The 27,748-nt window shown below is 35.8% G+C and overlaps 1 protein-coding gene across 1 annotated transcript in view; it reads left to right on the top strand.

The window, feature by feature from the left end:
* The first annotated feature begins 3,862 nt into the window (after nt 1-3,862).
* Nucleotides 3,863-27,748, top strand: part of EFHB (EF-hand domain family member B) — an 80,837-nt gene continuing 56,951 nt past the window's right edge. The window contains exons 1-6 of the mRNA XM_015585769.1: nt 3,863-4,702; nt 16,580-16,642; nt 17,136-17,279; nt 17,980-18,160; nt 20,378-20,488; nt 23,529-23,658. Coding sequence (XP_015441255.1) covers nt 3,863-4,702; nt 16,580-16,642; nt 17,136-17,279; nt 17,980-18,160; nt 20,378-20,488; nt 23,529-23,658 — 1,469 coding nt within the window. The remainder of the gene's footprint in view (nt 4,703-16,579; nt 16,643-17,135; nt 17,280-17,979; nt 18,161-20,377; nt 20,489-23,528; nt 23,659-27,748) is intronic.

Raw genomic sequence — 27,748 nt, 5'->3', positions numbered from 1 at the left:
CACTTCCCGTCGTCGCCAGCCTGACCGCTCCATCCGCTCCCCTGCCCCCTCTCAAAGCTCTCCGCGTCAGAGCTGGTCGCGGGGCCGGTGAGGTGTGTCATGTGACCCCTGCAATTCCACCGCCTCCCTCGCCCGCGCCATTGTTATCTGGGCGGCGGTCTTGGGTTCCCTGCAGCCGGGGGCGGGGAAAGCTCCATTACCGCGCGGCTTTCGGGGAACCCTGAGAGGACCCGTGTTTGTCGCACCCGGCCTTTGCGCGGCGGCGAAGTTTCCGCTGGGAATATTTGCTCACGGTCTCCTTTATCCTATACTGCAACGTCCCAACTCCGGCCACCCGGCTATGGGGCTTGAGGGGACTGTCTAGCAGGATGTCCTTGGGGCTGGGTGGATCGATAAAGGCAGTAACTGGTATTGACTCCAGGGAGGAGGATAAGACATCTTTAGGCAGGAAATCTTAATAACTTGCTTTTATTGAGAGTTTACTGTTTTGGTGGGGTGGGGCAAATCCTAAAATAATAGCTTTATTCAGTTTCCCTTCCTGAGTTACCGTGCTAAACTCTGGGCGAGAGTTATCCGAAGTGGTCTTCGCCGCTGTCTAGCACAGTGCCTGGCAGCTAGAAGTCTTCAGTCATGTTTATGGGATTAATGAATGAGGCGTGCAGTTTCACAGTTAAAGAATTTGAGGAACAGAGATTGTGTAACTTGTCCAAAATAACCGCGGAGTTGGCGATGAAATCGTATTTTAATCTGCAGGCTGGCCCCAGAACCTGAATTTTCAAGGTGGATTCCAGTGAAAGAACCTAAAACATTTATTACCCTCCACTGCAGACCTGCATAAAACAGGCTGCTTTGAATAAATCTCACACAAGAGAGTATTTGGCCAAGCATCTGAAACAAAACAAAACAAATTTGTAATTTGGTAAAAAGTTAATTGATTTTCCCTCAGGATAATGGCTACTTTCCAGTATATAGTTTACCATTATAGCACTGTTGTGAGGACATCAATATTGATTGTCTATGATGTGTACATGGGGTAAAATAGTCTGTGGTTGCTCAGTCAATGTTATGCAACGAAGATGATTTGAACTCTTGAACAGCCAGTCTTTCGGATCGACTTCCCACTTACTAACCAGATGAGCATAATGTGTCATACGTAAATGGTATCTGTGGCACTTTATCCCCATGGGGTTGTTCCAATGTGATATGTTAGTCATAATTATACCTCTTGGACAATCCCTAGGAGAATCAGGAAATAGGATATGTCACATCAGTTTTGGTATGTCAACAGTATGAACACAACTAAACCAATACCACCTCAAACCTGCTTCATTTTGGTGACTAGTATTAATAGCCTCCTAATCACCTGGACTTGAATCGTGGAATCATCTACAACTCTTCCTTCTTTCCCTCATAAACCATTGTTCTATCACCAACAATTCTCTAATCCCCCAAACTAAATTCTAATCCCAATGCTTGGACGATAATAGTATGTACATAAACTGGAATTCATGCACACTCTTGCCTTTTCAATCCATTCTTTATACTTTACACTGTATTCATCATTTCAATTCCTCACAGAGGACCTTTGATTGATATAATAGAGACCTCCAAAATACTTGTGAACTTACATTTCAATGGTGAACATTTGACTTAAGAGCTCACAAATAGCACATGGATACTGATAGTTATAAATTACCAGGAATTCATTTCATCATGCTAGGATATTGCTTCTTCATTCATTTCTTTCTACCAATTTTGTTTTTTTAATTCACCTTCAAAAATATATTCCACAATATTTTATAGTTTAGTTGTAATGTTTGTGTGGGAGAGTGCTGCTCCAGTGGCTAACACTTCTAGGATCCAATAATAATTTTGGTGAGATTGAAATGCGGAGTAAAGCTTTGCTTTTATATTGCCACTCATAATGTACCTGTTTCCCGCGGCTCCCCCCGCGGCTCCCCCCCCCCCCCCCCGCCCCCCCGCCCACTCCAGCTCGGACTCAATTGCCTACATTTTAGTGGGATCCTACTAGTTGATATAAATTTTTAAAAAAGCTACAATATGGATGGGCCTTAAAGTCATAAAGATATGAACACTGTCTTTAGTGTTGCTTTGCCCTTAAATCTCTAAACACCCACTCACAAATTTCCAACACCTCTCTCAGTCATCACAGTACCCCATATCTTTTGCCATATTTTCGACCTTCTCTTCCAAGGTATCTTTCCTCCATTGTGTATTTGAAGAATAAATATTTGCATAGGTGGTAATGAATGGTAACATTTACTTTTAACTGGGCTGGTCTGGAGACAAACCAAAAGATAATTCTAACAAGGAATTGTAGGCATGGTGGCAAGGCAGTGAGAAAGAGGCTATAGACACTTGAGCCAGTCATTTAAAAAAGCTGTGTCTTTGCAGGGCATCATGCAAGCCTCAGCTCAAATATTATCTACCAATTGCCCAATTGACTTCAGTTGACTTCTGAGCACACCAATTCTAAAGTAGCTTCCCTCCACATCAGAGCATTCTGTTTTCTTCATAACGGTTGTCAGTATGTGAAATGACCTTATTTATTAATTCATTTGGTGATTTATCCCCACTAGAATATAAATTTTGTGAAATAGGAATTGGTTTATATTCCATTATATTCCCATAACTAACATAAGAGACTCAATAGATATAAAATGAAAGAACTGAATGAATACTTATACAATCATACCTTGATTTACACATTACTGACTCATTTCAAGTGCTTAGAGGGAGAAGAATATTTATATTAACTAGAAAGTTGCAGTACATAGTTTTATCTCATAATCACTTAAAATTATTTTTGGATTTTACAAGTTTTTCATGCAATTCTTAAAAAGACGGGAATCCAATCGATTCTTTTCAAGTTCTAAGCTAGATGTTCTATGTCCCCTATATCTGCAGAACATGACAAATATTCACCAAATACACTTTTATCAAAACCTGACAGAATGTAACTCCAATTGGAAGAAAATTCCATACTTAAAAACAAAGTTTGAATTTGCCACAATATTTTAAAAATGCAATATACATTATTGTGTAACACATCTCAAACTTTAATATATTTACTTTAAATGCTATTTAAATCCTAGTTATTAAAGTGTGTTCTCAAAGACTAAGAGATCTCTATACCACAGCTGCCAAATATAACTTTACAGAATTTAAAATAGTTCTTTAGCGCTAAAAAAACTAAATGCGCTAAGCAGGGTGGGGCCTGGTTAGTACTTGGATAGGAGACCACCTAGGAAGACCAGGTGCTGTAGGTGTTTAAAAAATAAAAAAAACTAAATGCAATGTGAATGTACTTGCACAAGGGTTGTTTATTTCCTGATCACCAGGTCAATGGCCAGGAGGATACGAATGGCTGAACCCATCTGAAAGGGACTGCATTGCTTGGGAAACCAAAGAGAAGTTGTTAAGCGTTTGCTCTAGTGTTCAAGACCACATCCTTTAAATTTTCTTGCCCTCCAAATCTAGTAAAGAAGGTGGAGGAAGAGAGAAGGGAACAATCGAAGTGAAAGGGAAAGAAAGAAGGAGAGGGAGAGAGTAGGGAGGAGGGAGAGAAATCCGAGACAGGAGAAAGTGGAAGAGAGATGGGCGGGGATCCGTCAGTGAAAGAATTGCCCACCAAGCCACGCCCCCGTTTCCTAGGTAACCGTGTAAACAGACCTCTATCTCCTTTTTTTTCCTGAACTCCGCTGGGTGTTAAGTGGTAGGCAGAAAGCAGTGGAAAGTGGAGGAGATGTGCTCTTTTGTGAGAGTGGGGTCCCCCCATGGGTTGGAGCCCCCCAAGGAATTGGGAACTTCCCTCGAGCCAGGTACAGCTTTCCCCTTAAAGATGAATGCCCTTGGAGGAATGAGGGCGTCTGAGAGGAAATCTCCCTTGAGCATGGAGGTCGGATTCACCCATGAAGGAAAGGATGATTTAGGAGAGAGGAGCGTCTTCATAGGAACAAAATCTCCCATGGAGTGGGGTCCCAGAGTGGGATTAGGAAAAAGAAGTCCCCCTTGGGAGGAGAGCCTCTTGGTTAGTAATAAATATGAAGAGAGGATGGCATCACCAGAAACAAAATCTCCATTGAGCAAAGAGCTTGAAATGAGATTAAAAACACAGAATATTTCTAGCACCCTTATGGAGGGGAGTAATTTAAGAGTCAACAGGGTCTCATCCTCACAGGAATCGAAACCTTCACTGGATATGCTGCCAGGAAGAGTGGGCTTAGAAAATGAGTGTCTTCTGGCAGGATGTTCTGGAAAGATAATACGGCCTCCTTTGGGCATGGTGTGTGAAAGTCCACAGGCTCTAGGGAGCAGGAGAGGTCCTGTGGCGGGTGCCTCTGAAAGATTAGGGGCTTCAGTGGAGACGCAGCCAGTTGTGGGTGTGGAACCCAAGCAGGAACTGGAAAAAGAGTCGACTTGTGTGGTGATGAAACCCAGTGTAGAGATGAATCCTCCTGTGCAGGTGGACATTGGGCTACCCCAAGCAGAGGAGCCAGATGAAATGAAGGATACAGAACCCCAAATGGGCTTGGTGATAGAACCTCCTGAGTACCAGTTTGCCCAACAACCTAAAGAAGAAAAGGAGGATGAAAACATTGAACCAGGAGTGGAACCCCCAGATCGAATCAGACCTATATACTCTGGGAAGTTTTTTGATCGAATGCCTTGTTGGCCAAGTGTAAGTTTTTTTCTAATACTTTCCTAATGAACTACTATATATAGCCAGGTCTTTCTAGAGATTATAAACTGATGAGACTTGTTTGGATTTGTGGAGTCAAATTGCAAAGATTTCATTGGGATTCTGATATTTATTGTCCTATTGGACTCTTTCCAACTGTTCCTTTGTCTGGTATTGTCTGATTCTCTGCCGCGCTTTCTAGATGTCAGCTTTGTTTTCTGTGCACACTAATGATTTCTCTTGATTTTTCCTTGTTTTCTCCTTTGACCTTTATTTTGTTCCTCAATATGCATTTTTCTAAATCCCTGCACTGAGATACATGTTGTATCCTAATATTCATGTATTTTTTTTCCATTCGTTATTTATTCTGTGAGTTATTCATTCTTTCAGACTTGTGGTAACCATTATGTCTGGTACAGGGCAATATGAAAGGAAGAACACAAGGTTCCTACTCTCTAGGTTTATGCATTCACTCCAGTGTTTGGAGACAGATAACAAAATAAATATTATATAAATTTTGAAATGAATAGAAAACAAACATGATTCTTCCATAATAAATGTATACCTCTAAGCACGGAGCTCAGTAGAAAGATTGGAGAGCTCTGTAGGAGATGGGAAAGGCTTCACAGAGCAAGTAACATTAAAGCTAATCTTGAAAGGTGTCAGTACTTGTCAGATAGAAAAAAGAGTTAGAGCATCTTGGGCAAAGAAAGATATAGAGCATGACCAAAGCTTCTTGTGTGTGGGAGATAGAAGCAATTCTGTTTAGTCAGCATGGTGTTAAGAGATGAAGAAAAAATATGTGGAAGACACCTAAAGATCCAGAGCGCAGAGATAAAATGTGGATATAGAAGGAGTGGTGGATCTCGATATGGAAAGAAAGAAAATTTTCTTTTAGAAAGATTATTCTGATATCAGTAGTAATGATGGACTGGAAGGGAAAGATATTGGTGACAGGAAAAAGTTAGAAGGCTAGTCCAAAGTAATGATGGCTTGAAATTAATGTAGAGTTGGAAAGAATAGAGAGGAGAATGCAGTTTTGAGAGCTTTTTTAAAGGAAATGATATTGTTAAGAATTGCCATCCATTTGTGGATCTATGTGTTGAAAGAGAAGTTGATGGATGATTTAGGAGTTTCTAGGTTGATAATGATCTCTTTCATTTTGATGGCAAATGAATCTGGTGTTGGCCATCCTGAGTTTGAGATATCTGCAGGATATTGGATGAAGAAGCCAAGGAGACAGTTGGTAAGGTGAGACCATTGGAGCCATAGGTGGGGATGGGAGAAGAAAGGCTAAGCAAGAACCTTGGGTAACACATTTATGAGGTGGTCAGAGAAAGAAATGTCAATAGGTGAGTTCTTGAGGACAAGAATTTTATCTTATTTATCATGTAGCTTTATTGGCATATCACAATACCTGGCATATAATGCTCATTCAGTAAATATATATTTGATAAATGGAAGGAAGGCTGGATGATTAAATGAGGGAGGGAGCAGTCAGAGAAGAAAGGTAAGTTTGAGAGGGTAGTATTGAGGAATATAAAGGAAACATTCTTAAGGTATTATGAGAATAAAAGATTCTGCACACTGAGATTTGAGAGTACAATTCAGCTGAAATAGTCATAGAGATTCTGCAGAATTTTATCTGTGTCTACAGACTTTTTTGTTCCCCTTGGGACTCAGGGTGTTCTTTTGTCCTTGACCTATTTTGCTTTCTGGTTCCCTTACTGGATTTCTCCAGCCACTCTTTCACTTGACCACACCTGCTTCTCCTTTCTGGATTGGTTCTGCAGTCTATGGCTTCAGACCTGATCTCACACACAAGTGGATAATAGCTTCTGGTTTCCAACACAGGCGATTCTAAAACCTCTGCTTCCTCCTACATCTCACATCCTCCTTTTAAATGTCTTAGCAAGGGAACTAAGTCCAGGAGAAAGTGGCTAATAATGTTAAAATATCTCTGATAAGGGAAATAGGAAAGAGATTAGTTAGCTTTGGACAGTAAGACAATCAGCAATATTGTTAGAATGGTGTAAGGAAGGTAGAGTTCAAATTCCAATATAATGAAGAACAAATAGGAAATTGGAATTGGAGAAAGCTATTATGAAATTTTTTCCTCTAAGAAATATGACAATGAATAAAAGGAAGTAAATATTCTATTCAGGAATTATTTTATTTATTTAGCGAATCAGTAGAGGAGTTTGAGATGCCACAAAGGAGATAATGGGTGGAACCAGATCCTAGATAAGGAGGGAGTGAGTGGAACTGGGATCAGAGGCAAGAAGAGAGATTAGCATTGACTAGAAATAAGGCTCTTAAAAATCATTTTGAATATTAAAAAATCAATTTTTACAATAAAACAAATATAATAACACTATAGAAAATTTAGAAAAAAGAATAGAAAACACTCGTAATCTTATCATCCTAGCACAATGCCTACTAGCACTATGCTACATTCATATTAACATTGGCAGCTTACTATATCGACATCACTATTCACAGAGCTTTTCAGGTATTAACTCATTTGCTCTCATAAGCAACCCTATGAGTCAGGAACTATTACTAAATTTATTTTACAAGTGAGGAAACTGAGGCAAATTAAATAATTTGGCCAAGGTGATATAGCTAGGAAGTGGTAGTCCTGGGATTTGAAGTCACAACCTTTCAACTCAAGAGTCTGAATTCCTGAGTATTCTGCACTTCTTGCATTTTTAGGTACTCATTACATCAAGCATAAAAATTTTGTCTTGATTTTCACTTATTTAATACGCATTCAGTGTTATTACAGAGACTTTAAAGATCTTTTAATGATAAAATCCAGTATTTCTTTAAGCCAATATATGATTCTTTGGTTAACTCATTCCCTCTCTTGCTGGGCATTAGATGTTTTACAGATTTTTCTATAAAAATAGTCTATGACCATCTGTATACATCTGTCTTTTTATATGCCTTAGAATATTTCTTAGGATGGAGTTTAAGCAAATGCCAAAGGATGGACCTATTTTAGTTCCTGTTGCCAAATCTCTTTTTAAAAGATTATACCACTAAATTTTAAAAATTGATGATGATTTGTTAGGCATCGTTTTAATTCACATTTATTTAGTTTATAATGAGATTGAAAATTTCTCCAGTTTTTTGTTTTTATTGTTTTTCTTACTCTTGTAGCTGGTCACCTTGCTAAACTCTTGTTAGTCTTAATTGCTTAATTTTTCTTTTGTATTTTCTAGGTATACGATCATATTGATACTTTTGTCTTTCTCTCTTTAGTATATATACTTATTTCTATTTTGTATATCATTGCACTGCCTGTGATCAATAATATATTGAAAATAAGGTCTCTTTTCTAATTTTAATGGGAATGATTCTAATCCTTCACTATTAAGTATTTTTTTTGCTGAAGATTTCTGATATATCAAGTTAAAGACACCTATATCCATTCCCAGTTTGCTAAGAATGCTTAAAATCAGGAATATAAGACTATGAGAAAAGTAAAAAGGCCTTCAAGAACCACTAAGAATAAATAACAGAAGAGGCATTGAATACCAACTTGCTAAATGAACCTGAACCCCCAAAAGCTATGCTACTGGTTTTGTCTAAAGGGTTTCTGCAGTTACTCATTTCGTGAAATGTTTATGGTTCCCAGTTTGCTAAGAATGCTTAAAATCAGGAATATAAGACTATGAGAAAAGTAAAAAGGCCTTCAAGAACCACTAAGAATAAATAACAGAAGAGGCATTGAATACCAACTTGCTAAATGAACCTGAACCCCCAAAAGCTATGCTACTGGCTTTGTCTAAAGGGTTTCTGCAGTTACTCATTTCGTGAAATGTTCGTGGTTGCTCACTGACTGTTGGTCTGGCTCCCTGAGCTGAGTCTTGCGATACAGAGATGAAAGCAACAAGAAAATTCTCGAAGAATAATACAGATATGTTAAAGAGACATACAAACAAGCTTGAAGTGGCTCCCAATAGACTAAATTGTTATACGTTGAGCATTGAATAAAATTACTATTGAATAGCATAAAAATCCATGAGCCCATACTATATAAATACATGAATGGTTGAATAAATAGCAAGAAAGGAGAGCTTCTTTGAAGTGTAATGTCAAGTAATAATGTAGATGGAATGATGGAATTAGAAAGTCATCATTTGGTAACCATCATAGTAATAATGATTTAGGCAAGAATCACCAATGGACATCAAAACAGTAGGTAAAAGTTTAGCAAGAAACTGGATAGTAACAGAGAATAATTATTAATTATAAAGAAAAAATAACTTTATAGTGGAGAAACTTAGCAGCCATTACCTTCATTTATTGATCAAATTTAACTCTACCAGTAATATGACAAATTGACAGTGTGTGCTCCCTGATAAAAGAACACAACACCATTTTTGCGATATCCCTGACAAAAAATACGTAACTAATAAGAAAACACTAGTCAAATTGAGAGACATTTTACAAATTAACTGGCCTGTACTAAAACAAACAACAAACTGTCAAGGTCATGAAAAACAAACATTAGAAACTGTTTGTGACTGAAGATGATAAAGAGACATCACAGCTAAATGCTATGCATGCGATGGGCTGTGAAGGTGTCTGGCTCATACTCCCCTTCAAGAGGACATGCTGTGGGGAGTATAGCTGATTGAGATAGCATCCACCTGCTGCCCCCTTGGATCTACTGCAGTATTCACCAATCCACATTCCCATAACAGCACAGCAGGGATACTGGTACTGGATTCGTTTTACTCAACATAGGATTTCTTTAACAGGACACCCAGTCTCAAAGACCACTCACTGGCCTGTCCAACATTTTCTCAGAATTGTGCTGTAGTCAGAAGCTCTTCCTTCTTAATACTTCCTTCCCTCTCTCCTTTCACAGATGTTATGGCCTGAAGCTCTCCCCACCTACTTTTCCTCCTTTATCTTTCACAGTTTTTTTTCCCCCTAATAAATCTCTTACACGTCTAATTGTCTTGTGATCTTGGATTTGCTCTTTTTGCTATAAAGGACAGTGTTAGGGTTAACTGGTGATATTTGAATAGGGACCTTACATTAAATTCTAGTGTAATATCAATGCTAATTTCATGATTTCTGAGGCCTAAATAGTTTGTTGTTGCTGTTGTTGTTTAAGACAATAAACCAGAAGGGAAAAGAAAATGGAAGAAGAGACAACAGTTAAGAAATTTCAATAAATGTTAGAAAATAGGAAGATGGAGATATAGAACTGATTTTGCAGAGTCAGATAAAGTGAAGTTTGAGGAAAATCAGGTGGTGATTTCCACCAGAAATGATCCAATTTTCCTGGAATAATCCCCCAGAAGCTCGGCCTTCGGAAGAAGGTATAGTAAAGCTAAGATCTGAAAAACAAAAAATTGAAAGTCTGTATTCAGTTGGGTTTCCAGTTCCCCTGTTCATCCTATGCTACCTGGACTCCCTACCTGTCTGCACCAGCTACCACTCCCTTCCACTAAAACTGTGGATTTATTTTCCCAAAGTGGTTTTTGGAATCAAAGACACCAAGCCCAAGATAAAGCAAGGGGGCAGCATCAAGATGAAAATGGGACATTTAAAGCAAAAGTGTACTTTCTGTATTGCAGTTTTCCTAGTTTCCTCTCCCATGGGTCCCCAGAGTGCCAGCAGCCAGGAGTAAAGCCAGCCCTCTCACCAGCAGGCAGTGCGTAGAGAGGCAGTAGAACATCATGCTTAAGAGTAGACACTTGAAAGCCAGCCTGCTTGGGTTCAGGTATCTGCCAAAATATGAGCAGTGTAACCATGTCAGTCAACCTCTCTGTGCTTCAGTTTGCTCACAGTGGAGATGGTGGTGATAATAGTAATGACCTCATGGAAATCATTATGAGTGTTAAATGAATTAATACATATAAAATGCTTAAAACAGTGTCCAGCACATGCTATGTGCTTTATAATTTGGCAACTATTATTACTATTATTATTATTTTCTGGAAATCCTGAATAGTCAGAGGAAAAAAATTGATATTGGGAACTCTACCAAGATAAAGGCTGCCTTATCATCTAATCACCTTCTAAGAAAGGTGTCAACAGCCTAAGACAGACACAGAGCTACTAATTATTTTTGTCATGCCTAACTTTTTAATATGATGATCAGACTCCAGCTTGAAAGGGAGGGGCCAGAACATGCTAACAGAAACTATAAACACAGAGAGAACAGAGGAAAATATAAGCAAACAAAAAAGGTAAAAGATGTTGCATCCATAAAACAAGATTGGAACTATTAAAAGAACACCAGAGAAGAAGAAAGAACTTTTTAGATCTTAAATATGATAATCTAAATAAAAATTCAATCAAGGATTGGAGGATGAAGTCGGAGACATTTGTCAGACATTAAAAAGAAAAAGATTAGTAATATTAGAAAGCATTTGATTAATAGTAGTTCCAGAAACAGGATAAATAAGGTGTAGAAAATTATCAAAGAAATGCAGTAAAATTTCCTTGAATTGAAGAATACAAATCAAAATTGCAAAAATCAAGCCAAATGAAGAAAAGAAGACTCATACCATGGAATATTGTTGTGAAATTTCTGAAAACTAGGGACACAGAGATGATTCTAAATACTTCCACAGAGGAGGGAAAAAGTCACATACAAAGGAACAAAATTCAGAACTGCATCAGACTTCTCAACAGTAAGACCATCTTTTAAAGGACATTGGCGTAATACCTTCAAAATACAGAAAGAAAATTATTTGCTACCTTGTATTCTATATGTAGGCAAACTATTAACCAAATGTAAGAGCAGAATAAAGACATTTTCAAGGATGCAAGGAATAAAATTGGCCTTTTTATGCATTTTTTCTTAGGGAATGACTAAAGAATTTACTTCAGTGAAATAGAGGCATAAACCCAGATGGAAGAATAGATGGGCAGAATGGGCAATCTAGCTGTGAAGAATGGCAAAGGAAAAATTCCCAGGACAAGACCTGTGTACCAGACTCAAAGAGCAACAGCTGAGACTGAGGCAGGAAGAGTAAGCATTGTAGAAGGGAATTTATAAATCAAACAAAAAGACCTTAGAATTTCGACAGATCAGTCAGAGCACTGGGAAAGATTTAGAAACAGACACATTAAGGAAAAAGAAAAGCAAATGCATAGGCAATACTTGGGAAAAAACTAACATACTTATAGTACATCTACTTGGTTCATTAGTGAACAGCAATCTGTGATAATATAAATACTATTGGCTTTATCAAAAATTGTAATGTTACCCTATTGAAAGGATGGGAGAGGGAAAGTAGTGATGATGTAAGAGAGTGATAGCTTTCTCTACCATAATTAATAGATAGCAATATAAGGGTCTTATACAGGAATGTGAAGATAAATACCAGAAGAAATAGCTGAAGTGTAAGACAATTCTAGAAGCGGGACTAGGTACAAAAGGGCAGAGAAATGCCATTTTTTATTAAAACCCTTTGATTTTTAAGTGAAGAATATGTATTACTCGAACAAATTAATTTTGAAAGAAAGAGAGAGAAAGAAAACCATTCATTCTTTTATCACTTTTGAACCTAGCCTTATGGCCTTTTTGCCATATTTGTATGTTTGACTTGAACTTGGGGAAGCATAGGCTTGTCCTGAGTGGTGGGTGCTAAAAAAGTACTATGTGGAAGTGAGTGACAAATCAGATAGGGAGTCCTTGCTGCAGGAGCCACAAAGATGTAGATGACTTTACCCTGCAAATAGATTATTTGATTTCATTTTTCCTCCCTGGGTTTAAGACTTTATCTTTTTCTCTCTCCTTTGAAAAATCTCTGAGCCATTATTAAAGCATTTATTCCAGGCTAGTCTTAGTCACATTGTGGGGAATTAATGTAAATTTGAACCCAAGAATTAAGAGGGCAGCACTTCTTCCTCTAAAAGCAATCTGCGGTTGAGATGGTAATTGGGAAGAAATCTTTAAGAGAAAGGAGACAAAATTTATGTTATCAACAACTCATTGTCTTATCTATATGGAGATTTTTCTTTGATTGCCAACCTTGGAAAAATATAACTTTTATTTTATGAATAAAGTCAGTAGTAGAAACAGACTTAGAGAAATGAAAATTGGCCTAGACTTTTCTATAAGGTTTTTTTTTTATATAAGGATAGTGTAGTATCATAAGCAAACAAACAAACAAACAAACAAACGAAGCCTCCAAGGTAAAATTAATGGGAAATCACAAAATGCTTTTCCCTTTTAAGATTTAAAATGTACTTTAGTATGGTAAAGGTCCAGCATCATTTAAATTTTTACTAACCGAATTTAAAAAAAATATATATCTATTAACTGTTTTCATAGGACTGAAGTTTGGGAAACAGTGCTAAGGAGCTCCACCTTCCACTGGTGGTAACTGAGGTCTCTGCTAGGAGTTCCCTGTACTAGTGTGTTTTAGGGCTTGTTGGGGAATGGGGTTAGACCTAATTTTGGGGGTGAGGAAGCTGGGTATTAATAGCAAAGACTCCCGAGGCAAAAGAAAGCCTCAGAGAAGATCATTGTTCTCTTTCTCAATTTAAGGAGGTCATTAGGATGGCCCTACGCCACCTTTCAGAGTTGAGGAAGTAGGACTCAAGCAGGACTGGATATCAAAGCTGCTTCTGTCCTGAACCTACATATACTTGGTTATCATTCTTACGTCTGGTGAACTTGCAGCTGTTTTCCTTCTATTTGATATTGTGTATAGACTTTCCGATAACCCTTATTGCTTTCTTTTGCTTAATCAAGCAATACATAGTAGTAAAATACCGAGAACAGAGCAAAGAAGAAAACAAAAGTCACTTATAATCTTACCACTCAGAAATAGCAGTCGTAATGAACAACTTTTTTTTCTGTGTGTTCTGTGAGTATTGCATAGAGTTATGATTCTATTTGTATGATACAAATTTGTATTTGTATTTGTATGATACAAATTTACATTTGTTTGAATTCATATTCAACAATGAACATTTTCTTATATCATTAAAAATGATTTATATACATCATTTTAAATGAGTCAACAATAGCATATCATTTGAAGGTACCATAATTTATTTATTTAGCTATTTGCCTAAGTATTGTTGTATACTTAATGCGTTTATTTTGTATCCACATACATAAAACAAAAGTTTCTTCTGTTTGACTCTTACTGGACCACATTAAAAGTGACACAATAGATTTTCACCCAACTTGGAGAGTATGTATGGGACAGACAGATTTAAAATGTAAGCTATGAAGAATAGAGCATATGCATGTTGTGAAGCTCAGTGGAGAAACTGTAGAGGAGGGATAATAACTTTCCCTCTATCTTTCTGCATTCTTGGCTAAGGCCTCCATGAGAAAAGACAGATTAACAAGAGAAAAACAAACAGAAGTTTATTAACCTCATGGGAGATACTAAGGAACTCTCCAAGATGACCCAAACTACCACCTTAATTACCATCTTTAGCTAAAGACCAAAGAAAAATGTTAGGAGGTTACCAGGGAAAGCATGGTAAACCAGGGGTAGGCTTGTTATTGCAGATTTAAGTCGATGCCTTCTCCATTAATAAGAGTTTCAGGAGATTTAGAGTCAAACTTCTTTTCCTGCTGCAGAGAGGAAGACACCTTTATAATTTCCTTTGTAAAATGTAAATGCCCCTTACGAAAGGGTTGGATTAACAAGAGAACCAAATTTCATTACCTACATATGCATGGGAACCCCCACATAAGTAAGAGAGTCAGAGACAGGAAAGGAAAAGGAGGTATATATGACATTCTGAGCTAAGGATGAGATGCAGCACCTTGTGGCTTCTGAGGGGAGGAAGGTCGTCGAAGGATGATAAGAACAGATGTTCAGTAGATGTTTTTCTTACACGGTGGATAGGCCATAAAAAAGTATTTCTGGTAATAACTGTTATTATGGGCAAGGCCCCTAATTTAAATTTTTTAATTTTTTCTTTTAGAGAATTCATATAAGAGTTTATTTGGAGCCAAAACTGACAACAATTGCTGGGAAGCGAAATCTTCCACGCTCCCCCAATTTAAATTCTTTAAGGAAGAAGTAAAAGTTTCTCTTGGGCCCTCAGGGTCTTGATTGCCTTTGGCTCAAAATGATCCACTTGCCAAAGCAGCCCATTTTGGGGAGTCCTGTTCTGAACCCCTTCAATTTCCACTGTCAAACACTTGGAAGGGAAGCAGCTGAGGGACAAGTAAAATTATCTATCAGGCCATGGGCTGATTGATTTATCAACCAGTTTTTCCTTCCTTCTCTCTCTCTAATCATCTATCACCCAGAGAGTAGTTGGCTGAGTATCTCCATGTTCCTTCTGCTTTATGAGTTATCTTTCCATTGAATGTTTAAAATAATGGCTGGAGGTCCTATAATATATATAGCAAGAGGGACTTTCTGTTCCCTGATATTGCTGAGATTTCTTATAATTTCCAGCTAAATTAAAAATCACTTGTATCTCTCCTCCTTTTTTTTTTTGGATTCATTTCATATTTAATAGTTAAATGCCGAAGGCTATAGAAATTGTTTCTTCTTTCTTATTGAAAAGAAACAGGTACGTTTGTAAAAGTCAGAAAATACCAGTGTCCCTTTGATCCCATCCTAGATTTTTCTGCTGTCAGCTGGAACTTCTGCAAACAGCGAGGGGTGCATTTCTGAACCCATTCCAGATATTGGAAAGTGGAAGGCATGATTACATATAAAATAAAAGTACAATTTAAAAGGTATTATCTCACGCTTTCTCCACCCTGCTTCAGCCCACGTTAGAACACAGTGCCTTTCCTTTTTCACACAAGACTCTCTTCACATAATATAGTTGAATAAGTAGAATTTACTCAAGATTTGGCATTCAGGCTAGGATGTTTCTCACTGGCTAATTTCTCTCGCTCTGTCGCTGGATCTTGCCTTCCTCCCACCTCCAATAGTTCATATTTTCTCTCATTTTTTAAGTAAAGCAATTAACTTCTCTGTCTTGCCATGTCTTTTATACTGAGAGATATCATCAAGGAACTCTCTTAAACATTGATAGTTTTTCCCGAAGAGGAATTCTGCACTAAACATTTAACATAATGAAAAAACTTTCACCCATCCATATATATCTTTTTATATTTTCATCCAGCCATTTCTCTATTTATCTAATATATCAATCCTCCTCGCAATATCTATACATTCATCCATCCACCCAACTCTCCAACTCTCTCTTTTTTCTTTTTCCTAACTGATTCCCCCCAGGCCCTACCAGAGACACAGAACACTCTTTATGGGAAGTTTTTTTCTACCAGTTTTTTAAAGAGAAATTTATGCTTTGCAGACATAGGTATCAGCTGCCTTGAAATGATAAAGTAGTCACAGATAAGAGGTACCTTGCTGGGAATGGATAGTTATGATCTTTGCCTTGGGCAAAAGAAGGACAGATAATTCTAATTCTTAGTTCTAATTAGCTAATTAGAATTAAGTAAACAGAGACTGGCTGCAGTGACAAGTTTGCATATGCCAAAAGTTAAGGTATTGGTGGAAATATATCCCCACACATATGCACCCATACACATTCAGAAATACTTAACATTTTAACTTGAGTTTAGCTTGAACGCAGCCATATTCCCATTGTACTGTTAAGACAAGCAATAATTAACCTGTGAACTATGACAGGAGTATTTCTGAAAGTTGAATCCCTCAGCTTGTCACAGAGGTCATATAATTGGATTATAATGCTAGCACTGTGAAAAATGCATATTATATACCAAGATTGCTTTAGCTTTATAATTTCTTCTTTTTTCCTTGTGTTAAGTAGTTGAAAGTAACTTTGTGGCATTACAAGCATAGGCCAAATTCGAAATAGTCTATTCTTCAAAATGTTCTCTCTCTATCCTGACAATAATCAACTATCGCTTTTTTTCCTCAGGCAGGGAAAGTTATTCCTATTGGATACAGAGTTGCAAACTGCTTGACTGAAAAACTTCCCAGGGTGAGCATTTTCAACATATATTTGTGTTTACATTATTACCTAGCACGTAGACATTAGAAGATAGAAAACTCTCAAAATCCCTTATGAAAGTTGTATAAATTTAATGTATTGGATGTGGATTTGAAATCGTTATTGTATTTTGAGATCTTCTATTGATTTTGTCTAAGGAAGTAAAAATTCCAGTTCTAAAGTTTTCAGCTCTAGAGAATAACTATAGGAGATTCCATTTATTTTAACAGGAAATAGTCATTATGATATGCTTTCTTACCTGGATACTTCTTGGTTGTTTCCTAAGTATAACTTTTAAAATACATTATTTATTTCCATTAAAAAAAGCCCCAAATTTCAGGAAGTTTCATTATATAGAGTGGTAGGTTTCCATATGCTTACTACATTCATGCAGTGAGGGGTATTCATTGATTGGTATAGATCAGTCGTAATATTTTAAAAAACTGTACTTAATCATTCTATTTTCTTGTTTCACTTTTTGTAGTTAATAACTCCACCTGAGGCAAAGAAATTTTTCAACTTCCGACATCCACCTGCTGGAGCCGAAAGAGTATTTTATGGCAGAGCAAATGATCCTAAAATCGCACCTTATTTGACACATGGAATAAGATCTAAAATTTCAGTACCGGTAACTTCTTTTCTTTTTTTCCCTGCACATTACTAACTTATCAAGGTGAAAATGCACAAATGAGGTATTAGCGAAATCATCAGGCCCAATCTCCTTCCCACCCTTAATCTTGAGCAGTGAAAAATATCTAAGAAGTGACAGCCAAAAGAGTGTAGAGAAATTAATGGTTTAAGAGCCACAAACTAGATATTCTCTCCTCAGATAATAAAAGCCAAATTGCACTCCATTTTATGACAGTAAAGAGAAAGGCTGTCAAGCTTGTTAGGGGGCTGAGATGACAAAGGCTAGGTAATTATTGCCTAAAGACACTACAGAGAGCTTAGATACACACTGAGTGGAGGTGGGGCCTGAATGTTTTCTGCCAACCATTGAATGGACGGTCCAGATTCAGAAGTAAGGTTGTGGTTCTTGTGTATTTCATTCCCACTTTTCTGGAATATTGGAGTCAAATAACCTGGAAGGTCCACTATAAACCTTGTGGCCTCTTTAAAACCTTCTAATCCCCTTGAAAGTTCATGTTTAGGCATGTTTAAGTTTCATAACCCCAATTCTGACAGTTCATTTGAAGGTGACCAAAGCCAGTGATTAGGAATTGCTTTTCTACAATCATTGTCTTTCCTCCAACTATTTGATTAGAGTTTCAGCTTTCAGATTTTTAACTTTTTTGTTCTTACATCTGTGCTTTGTATGATTTCTTTAGGCAAAGGTATTGTTAAACCCACAGCCTATTACAACATTTCAACAGAAAATTAATGATAAAAAGGAATCAATATATTTTAGCAATCAACGAGCACCATTAGGAAAATCTTATGATCAAACGCCAGGATTACCTAAAGGCCTGGATATACTCAATACGACATTTGGGACAACAGTCATCAGAGGTAGTAAAAAAATAAGGGGCGGGGGTGGGTGGCAAAATAAGTCTTCTTAGGAAATTGGATTAAATATTCTGTCAGTGTGGTGGTGATGCCAATGATGATTGAAGAATAAAAGATGGGATGATAGCAAGAAAGTTAGGACCCAGAATCATTACAGCTTATATGTGCCAGGCAGTAAAAATTCAAATTTTGTCGTGGAGATTTAAGTGAGCATAGTAGAGATAATATAAAGACAGGAAAGAGACTCAGGAAAGTTGACATTGGAGCCAGCTGTAAAAGCTGCAGTCCCCTCTCCCTGGACATCTATTTTATTTCCACCAATGCCTCTAAAGTGTTGTAATTCTTAATTTTATGAAACTTTGCTTCATAAAGTAGACCACGAAACAAATAAATGTGGTAGATGCTGTATAGTACCCTCCATTCATGCAGGTCCACAGCATCCACCTGCATATTAAACAAACATACACAGTAATGGAGCAGACTTGCGTTCTCATTTTGAGAGGGAGTGGAGCACATCTTTCAAAAAACAACAACGTATAACTGAATTGGTCACAGGCCATTATTTCTTTTGAAGCCCCTAGCCTCTTGCCATGTTGTTGGGTGCTTTTCTTTACACTTTTCTCACATTTATCCCCTACTGTCCTTTTCAGGTCTCTACCGGCTCTCCACGGGTCGTACAGGAGACTTCAAATTCCATCTTTCTTTATCCTGCACAGAAACTTGGTTTTCTTTGTCTTTCTGCACCCATTAAAGCTCTGCTCCAAGAACTTTATCTTTTTCCACCAAAAGGCTCATTAGATTATTTTCCTTAACATAGTAACATCCACACTAGAGATAAATTACGCCTTTGTTTTGGAACACAAAATCTGCAATTGTACTTTATTGTATCAGATCTAAAGTTAAAACTTGAAACATGGAAACATGTATTTTAGAACAGATAAAATATCTTTTTTTCCTTTTTAACAGGATTAAAAAATGTATTATGTAGATGTGTCATTACAGCATTACAGTAATTATAACTGCTATCTAAGATTAGTTCATTTAATAAGGAAAGTACTTTCTTAGGTGTACCTTGCTTAAATACATAATAATAGAAAGAATATTCCAAAGTGTGTTTGTGTTTTAATAGTTTTAGTGGTTCATACATCAAAAAGAAGTACTGCTTTACAGGATTATTTTGAGTAGGACCACTTTCTGGTATTCTTAACTGCTTGTTTATAGATCTCAGTCCTTGGCAAAAAGTCTAAAAAGGAAAACATGTTAGGTTGAAAGGGAAGAGTGAAATTATAAATGGAATTACATTTTGTTAGAATATAATATTATCATATATTATTACTGTATTATTTATTATTATATTTACTTAATTTATAATAAGCATTAATTAGTCCATATTTATTTAGTATAATAAACACATATTATCATTATACTTTAATTATTATTAATTATTATTATTAATCTATGTTGTTAGGTTGGAAAGGAAGAGTGAAATTTTAAATGGAATGATATTTAAAAATCATTATGTAAAACAATGAAAACAAAATAATTCACTATATACAAAACTGGGGGTCACCAGTCCTGGGAAAACTACTGTTAAACAAATATGTTGTAGCTCTAAGTTTAAGACCAGTAGGAAGAATTTCTTCCTGATTTTAGTGATTTTCTTGGCACTTTTGGCTACTTTGAAGATGCATATTCAGATCAAAACAGACGCAGGATGTGTGCTCCAGTCTACAGCTGCTAAAATTTGCACCAAGGCTACATAGGGCATCAGGGTTTCTAAAACTGATTTGTGATTCAAATTTGCTTAGATCATCTTGAGAAATCTGGAGCAAATTAAAATCAGAATTGTCTAGAGAGTCTCAGAATAGGGAATTTAAGCGGGCTTGGAATATGGCTCAGGACAACCTAAATAGTTAACTGATACAGAGTTCTGATAGTCTTCAGAATTCTAGGGAGTGAGCCAGGTCAAATGAGGGTCCCTAGTATAGTGACTCCCAGGCTACATCCTGCTTTCTTAATAAATCTTCATTTATATTGGCTTCGTGTTCTCCTAGGGTGCCCATGTCACTTATGCAATCAACTTACCTTGTTTGTCCTTTGCTTGAGTCAATTTTTTTGTTATTTGTCTTCCTTTTTTTTTTTGCTCTAGTCAATTTAAATGTTATAAATAGATATAAGTGAAAAATGCCTTAAAACTGATTTAATTAATTCTTTCTTCAGAAATATCCGCTAGAGATGTGGTGAATCCACCAAAATCCTATGAGGAAGTATTTAAAGAAGGAAAGGAAGGACATGATCTGTATACTGTTTCTCACAATGATTATTATGTGGGTAAGTATCCTCCAGTATAAAACGGACCTGAGGATATGGGACTCTCAGATTTGTGAAGAAGAATAAAAGAGCTAATGTGTATAAATTTAAGTGTCTGGTATATAATAGGTGATCAATAAATAATAATTTATTTTTTGTAAGGTCATAAACCCCAATAGCTAGGATCACATACCTGAACACATTTTGTATATAAAATGTAGAAATATACATATCACTAAAGTGAAAAAACAGCCAAGAAAGATTAAATGTTAGATAGTATTATATTATTTTAGTGGCTTTAGGCTTAAAAATTACAGTTCTTATTCAAATGTCAGGATTATTCTAAATGCTTAACTTTACATGAGGAATATTGATTGGGTAATGGTCAAGTAAACAAATTTTGAATCAGATATAACAGATTCAAATCCTAGCTTGCCCATCTACTATCTTTTAGACCTTGGATATTTTACTTATCCTATCATCATTTATTTTAATCTCTTAAATAGGGATAATGATATTGTGAGGATTACGTGAGTGCTTACAAGATGCTTAGCATAGTGCCTGGAATGTAGTAAAGGCTTAAAAACTATTATTATTAGTGATCTTGACTATTAGTAGCCTGTTATACTAGAATTATTCTATAGCACAACTAAAAGGCATTAGATTTTTATAGTGCTGTAAAATACAACTTAATTGTTTGTGTGTTGATAAGTAGAATCTTGATATAATAGAGGACTGAGAACTAGACTCTGATATATGTCCTGAGAAAGTTGGTAAATTGTGAATGATTCATGAACTCAGTCTTCATTAGCTAGAAGCAAGACTCTCGCTTACTGCATCTCAAGGCACCTCTCTTCCTCGTTCCCTCTTTATTTCTTCACTTTTTCTCCTCAACCTCCATCTCACACTCTACTCCTCTATGCCCTTCCTCCTAGACTTTTGCTTATAGCTGGGGCTTGTCTCCTATACCCATTTTTACACTGTCTGGAAGCTGTTATTCTCTTCTTTCATGACCAATCTCTGCTGGTTGCCTAGACTCTCTAATACGATTCCAGTCTTGAGATTGTTCCTGCCCTCCCATTCAGTCTGCCACTACTTCCACCCACTTGGTCACCATGTTCCTTCTCATAACCTTGACTTCTCTCCATATCTCCACTCCCTCTACTTCCTGTCTCTCTCCCTCCCTTTCTTCCTTTCCTCCTTCTAGTCCTCCCTTCTTTTATTCCCCTTTCCCTTGCTTCCTCTCTTGTAAAAAATATTTTATGCATTTTTTGGGGAAAATGTTTAGATTCTATCACAAAATCTAATCCAATGCCTTTTAATTGTTTTAAAAGGAACTATATGAATGAATATAGGCAACCTATAATGAGATAGTTTACATGCATTTAGTGATTGGAGGAATATGAGTATAGATTTTTTTCAAATGTTCGAAAGAGCTTTAATGGGCTACAATATGACTGAAATTACCTTCATTTACTGATTTTTACAAATTTTCATTAGCCTCTTAAAAGTCATGGAGTCCAATCTTTTAAATATTGTCTATTTTTTTCTCATAATGGAAGCACTTTATTTTTTATTATAAAAATACAAAATAATTATGGAGAACTTAAACGTGAAAAATGAAGAAAAAGTAAATATAATCTTGAAATCCCATTTACCAGAGATAACTACAGTTGATATATTGAACACCTTCCTAACCCCCTATCCACTGAGCTATCTATCTTTAGTTAAATGTGATAATATTCTCCATGTTTTTGGGGACCCTATATACATTTAAAATTTTTTACTTAAAATAATATGTTAAGGACATTATTCAATAATAAATATGTATCTACAACTTCTTTTAAATGCACTTAATTTTAATCATTAGGAAGGTAATAGATATTTCTTTTATAAAATGCAAGCTACATAGAAATATATAAAATACAAAGAAAATCTCCCACAGTTCCCAATATTCCATAGATGATATTTTCATAGATATTTTTCTTTGCTCATTCATATATGAGTATATGTGTGTGTTTTGCTCCCCACTATATATTTTTTTCCTATCTGCTTTCCCCCCATTGTATGAAATATCTTAGTTGCCTTTTCATGTCAGTATCAATATTGCGTTTTTCAGTATTACAGAAATATATTGTTTATATATCTTTGTGGATCTGATCCATTTCCTTAGGATATATTTCTAGATTTCTGAGCATTTGAAATTTACATTCTTAGAGCCAAACTGTCTACCTGAATAGCTGCCTGAATTTGCCCTCATTTCTGCAGTGTATGAGATTTTTCATTTTCCCACACCCTCCCCGGTAGTAAGATTTGCCAGTCTTCTTTATTTTTACTTAACTGAGAGAAAAATTATGATTTTATGTAGTTGTTTTTATTTATATTATTTGGGTTACTAGTGAGGCTGGATATCTTTTTTTCCATCATTTCTCCACCTTTTAGCTGATCTCTATTTTCAGTCTTACCTTCTTATCCAGAAAGAGAAAACGAATTCCACATTATGACTTGAAAAGAAAAAAATGCAACGTGAGGTCTTACATATAAAGACCTCTCTGTTAGGTTCCAGCCCTCAATTACTCTTCGAATGCTTCTAATATGAGATAAGTGATTTTAATGAAATGTGAGAGTTACAAAGTTCTGGTGATTTCACCAAATCTCAACAAGAGCAAGTACAAAACACCAACCTCTCATAACTTAGTGCAGTGGAAAGGACTGCTGGGGTCCCAAGGCATCGCAGTATCTCCCTAATTTTTAGGTCTTCTGTAACATTAACTGGGCCTGCATTTTTCATCTTTAATACCTGTTTTTAATACCTACATCATTTCCCTACTTACTTTCCAAATACTAACACAAGGAATTCTTGTCTCACCAGTCTTCCGCCCCACATGGGAGAATGCTTCTGTTATCTGTAGCCAAATCTGCAGTTTCCTGCACTGTTACAGTTTCATTCTTTGTTCCACTCTCATTTTCAATGTCAATGGGAAAATAATGTGCTTCCTTCCAGATAAGGTTATTTGTGTTGCTTAAGTCAGAAGTCTTCTTCTTTTTTTTCCCCCCACAGGAGAAGCAAAGAACCGAAAGTATAATGCATCAAGTTTCCATAGGTTTAACTTATATGGGGTCCCAACACCACATTTTAATGATGGACGAACCATGGCAAAAACTTTATATTGGCTCCATGAACTACAAATGTAAGTTTAATTATATTGTGGCCTGGGTCAAATGTTAGATATATGACATATGGACTTAAAGAAAAATTCATTTTCTTCATTTCTTTTTTGAAGAGGTAATACATTGACATGGTTCAAACATAAAATTAATAGAAAAAGATATACAGCAATACGTTTTCCAAACTATTCAGTTCCCCCAGAAATGATCATGCTACTGTTTTTTGTGTATGTGTGTATATGTGTGCATATATATATTTTTAACGTTACTTTGTGCCTTTGTAAGTAAATATAAAGAAATATCTGCCTGTTTTAAACCTATAGGACCAACTCTATTTATGTTTCTTAAAGATGATGGGCTTTTAAATCTCTGCAAAGACAATTGTGTCACATATAATCTACCTGTCATTTATCATTTAGCTTTGTTTAATAGTTGTTTGGGCACCTGAGCACCTGACTTAACTCTTGTAAACTGTGATCTTTTTACATCTTCATTTTATATGTGACTACTTCCCTAGAAAATTAAAATAAGGTTTCTTAATTTTTCATTACCAGTATTATATTTTATATCTAAGCCAACATTAACAGTGGTAGATTACTCATAAAAATCCATATTTCCTACTATGCTTAAAACCTCAGACTATTGGAAATACTGGTCTAGTATGTTGAACAGGCTCCCCAAAAGATATGTCCAGATAATTCCCCAAACCTCTAAATGTTATCTTATGTATGTAAATGTAATTAAATTAAGGATTTTGAGATGAAGAGATCATGCTGGATTATCTGGACAGGCCCTGAATTCAATGACATATATCCCTATAAGAGAAAGGCAGAGAGAGATTTGAGACAGAAGAGAAGACACACAGAGAAGATGAAGTGAAGATGCGGAAGGCGACTGGGATATTGTGGCCTCAAGGTAAAGAAGGCCAAAGAATGCCAGCAGCCTCCAGTGTTGGGAGAAGCAATAAACAGATTCTCCCCTATGAACTTTGGAGAGAATGTGGTTTTGATGACATCTTGATTTCAGATTTCTGGCCTCCAGAAGGGTGAGAGGATACATTTCTGTAGTATTAAGCCGCCAATTTGCTGCAGTGGGGTACAGCAACCATGGGAAGTAATATACTGGGCTGGGGTTTCTACACATCAGTGGTGGGAATAAATATGTTTTGTCTTCTGCCCTCTTTAAAGGAAACACTAGCCCTACAAGTTTCAGGCTCCCACCTGCACACAAAGTTTGCATTCCCACAGGTTGCCACCCATCCTGCCTCACTCAGTTGCCTCTCTGGTCTCTGTGATAACAACAGCTCCCAGTCAGAAAGGCAGAAGGCTAAGTATTTTATATATTTTAAATTTAATCCTACCAACAACTCCATTTTGATCCTTTCCATTTTACAGATGAATAAACTGAGGTACAGGTTAGTTAAATCATTTGCCCAAGATCATGCAGCTAAGAAATATTAGGGGTAGAAATGAAACCCAGGCAGTGTGGCTCCAGAGGCTGCCCTACCACCACATCTGTGATCACAGGCCAGAAACAGTTATTTCCACTCCTCTTCCACTCCTTTATTGTACAAATTTCTGATACTTGAATTATTAAAAAACAATTATGGTAAAATACAAATAAAAATTCTTACAATATTGTAGTAAACTCATATGAGTTAGTTTTCTTTTAGGAATAGAAGGAAAACTCATATAACAAATATTCATTAATTTATCATTATTAAAGTGGTTACATCATACATAAAGGAAACCATGAAGAAATGACAAATATTTAAGGACTATAGATATTTATAATTAAATATAGAAATTGATGCTGAAAGGGAGATGACAAATGTTTTATACAATTATGAAACTTAAAAAATATAAATCTAACGATTTATGGGAGATATGAAATAAACACATTAACAACAATGTGGCCTTTTATTTATTATTAATTAATTAATTTATTGTTGGCATTGGTTAATGGAATCCAATGTTTCAGCTGTACACTTTAACAATAAATCGTATATATATTTACACTGTGTGTTCATCTCCCATAGAGATTTCTTTCTGTCACCACATATTTGACCTTCTTTACCCACATCTACCTCCCTCCTCTCCCCTCCCCACTACCCTCTGGTAACCACTAGTCCATGTTCTTGAGTCTCTGTTTGTCCTGTCCATTTGTTGCTTTTAGGTTTATATCCCACATATAAGTAATATCATGTGATTTTCAGCTTTTTCTGTCTGGCTTATTTCTGCTTCAATGTGGTCCTTAAGAATGTCCTAGGAGCAGAGCCTTTGCATCCTTAACAAGGACATACTTATCAATGATTTGGAGTAGTCATGGATAAATACACTAAGTAAACCTAAAACTAGTATGTTGTTGTATGTTAATTATATCTAAAAAAATACACTGAATTTATAAAAGCAGGCAATATGCAGGATACATTACTCTCCAACTTGTCTCTATCCCCAAGGAAACAACATTTACAGAACAATGATGTTTGATCAATTATTTGATTATACTTTTTGTATTTTGAAATTTACTTGGAAAATGATTGCTAAAATAATGGAGAGAGTGTTTATTCCTTTGGTCTGTTGGATTTTAAAAAGAACTCGCTACTTCATTTTTTAGTGTGATTTTTATTATAAAACTTGGAGTTAAGCATGTTTGTTTACATTTTAAGTACAATTTTATATGTACTATTTTAACATATATTTGGTTTACTCTTAACTTTTAAGGAATGTATTTCTTCTGTAAAACTATCTATACTTATATTCTGTTAGTGACTTTTGGTTTGAAAAATCAGAATCTTCAAACGGTATTCATATGTATGCGCGTGTGTGCGCGCGTGCACGCATGCTTGGTTATATCAGAATGAAAACAATTCACTGGCGCACAAGACTTTATTCTGAGTTAGTTAGGAAATGCTGTGAGGTTGTCTAATAATGTTACAGTTGTTGATAGTCCAACATACATGGCTACTCACATACTTCCTGATTCTACCAAAAACATAATCGAGGCACTATTAGACTGAAAAGAGTAGGCTCCTTGATTTATAATCCTTAACCTTATCATTCTTCAATGTTACTAATTATGTCCTTCGGAGCTGTTTTTTAGATTGTCAACTTTATTTGTTCAAATTATGGCCTGTACACTGTCACTGATATATTCTGACTTTATCTATATTCTCTTTTTCCCTCCTTTTTGAACTAATGGGAAGTAAAGGAAAAATAAAAGATGAATTACTTTATGTTTCATCTTTTGTTTCTCCACAGAGTGTCACTCTTCTCCAGAAATTTATTCAGCTTCATATTTCTATAGTACAGGAAATAGTTTTAAAAGCAAATGGAGTTTAAGAATTTTATGTTCATTGTTTTCAGTCTTAGCGAAACAATAGAGAATTTATTAATTTTAATGTTATTAAATAGCAGTGTTGTAATTTTACAGTTCTCAAAAGAAATCTTATTCATTTAATTACAATGATAAAAGTAACAAAATTATATTACTGGAAGTTGGCAAAATAAAATCACCCATAATCCTGTCACTTTAATTCAACCATTATTATCTTTTTAATGTATTTCTTTCTAGTTTGGGTTCCAGTGTAGATTTTTGCATAACTTTAATCAGAGTGCAATCCTATTTTATATTCTTTTTCACTTAACATAAAATAATTTTATATTGCTGTGTATGCTTCATAACCAGCATTTAAAATGCATGCCGTGTATTCTTGTTAATGTCACATAATATAATCATCCTTCATGATTGAACATTTAGATTCTTTTTTTTTCCCATTGTAGTCAATAAGGCTACAAACATTTTTATAAATATGAGTTTTCCACATTTTTAATTGTTATCTAGATTATCTTATGTTTGGTTCCCAGGTGTGGATAAAAGGGAATAAGCATTTTTATGCTTTTTGAATTGTAACACAAAATTATATTTCTAAAAGGATAATGGCAATTTGCACTAGCAATCTACAAGTGTTTTACCATACTTTTTGCCAATTGTTAGGTATTTTCTCTCATTCTCTCTTTCTGTCCCTATAAATATGTATTTCCTTATGTACTATGTTGAAGTGGCACTTTGTTGTTTTTTTATTTCACATTTGTTTTTTTACTGGAGAACATT

The sequence above is a fragment of the Pteropus alecto genome, unplaced genomic scaffold (assembly GCF_000325575.1).
Source record: "Pteropus alecto unplaced genomic scaffold, ASM32557v1 scaffold92, whole genome shotgun sequence".
Lineage (NCBI taxonomy): Eukaryota > Metazoa > Chordata > Mammalia > Chiroptera > Pteropodidae > Pteropus > Pteropus alecto.
This window is presented reverse-complemented; position numbering and strand designations above follow the sequence as displayed.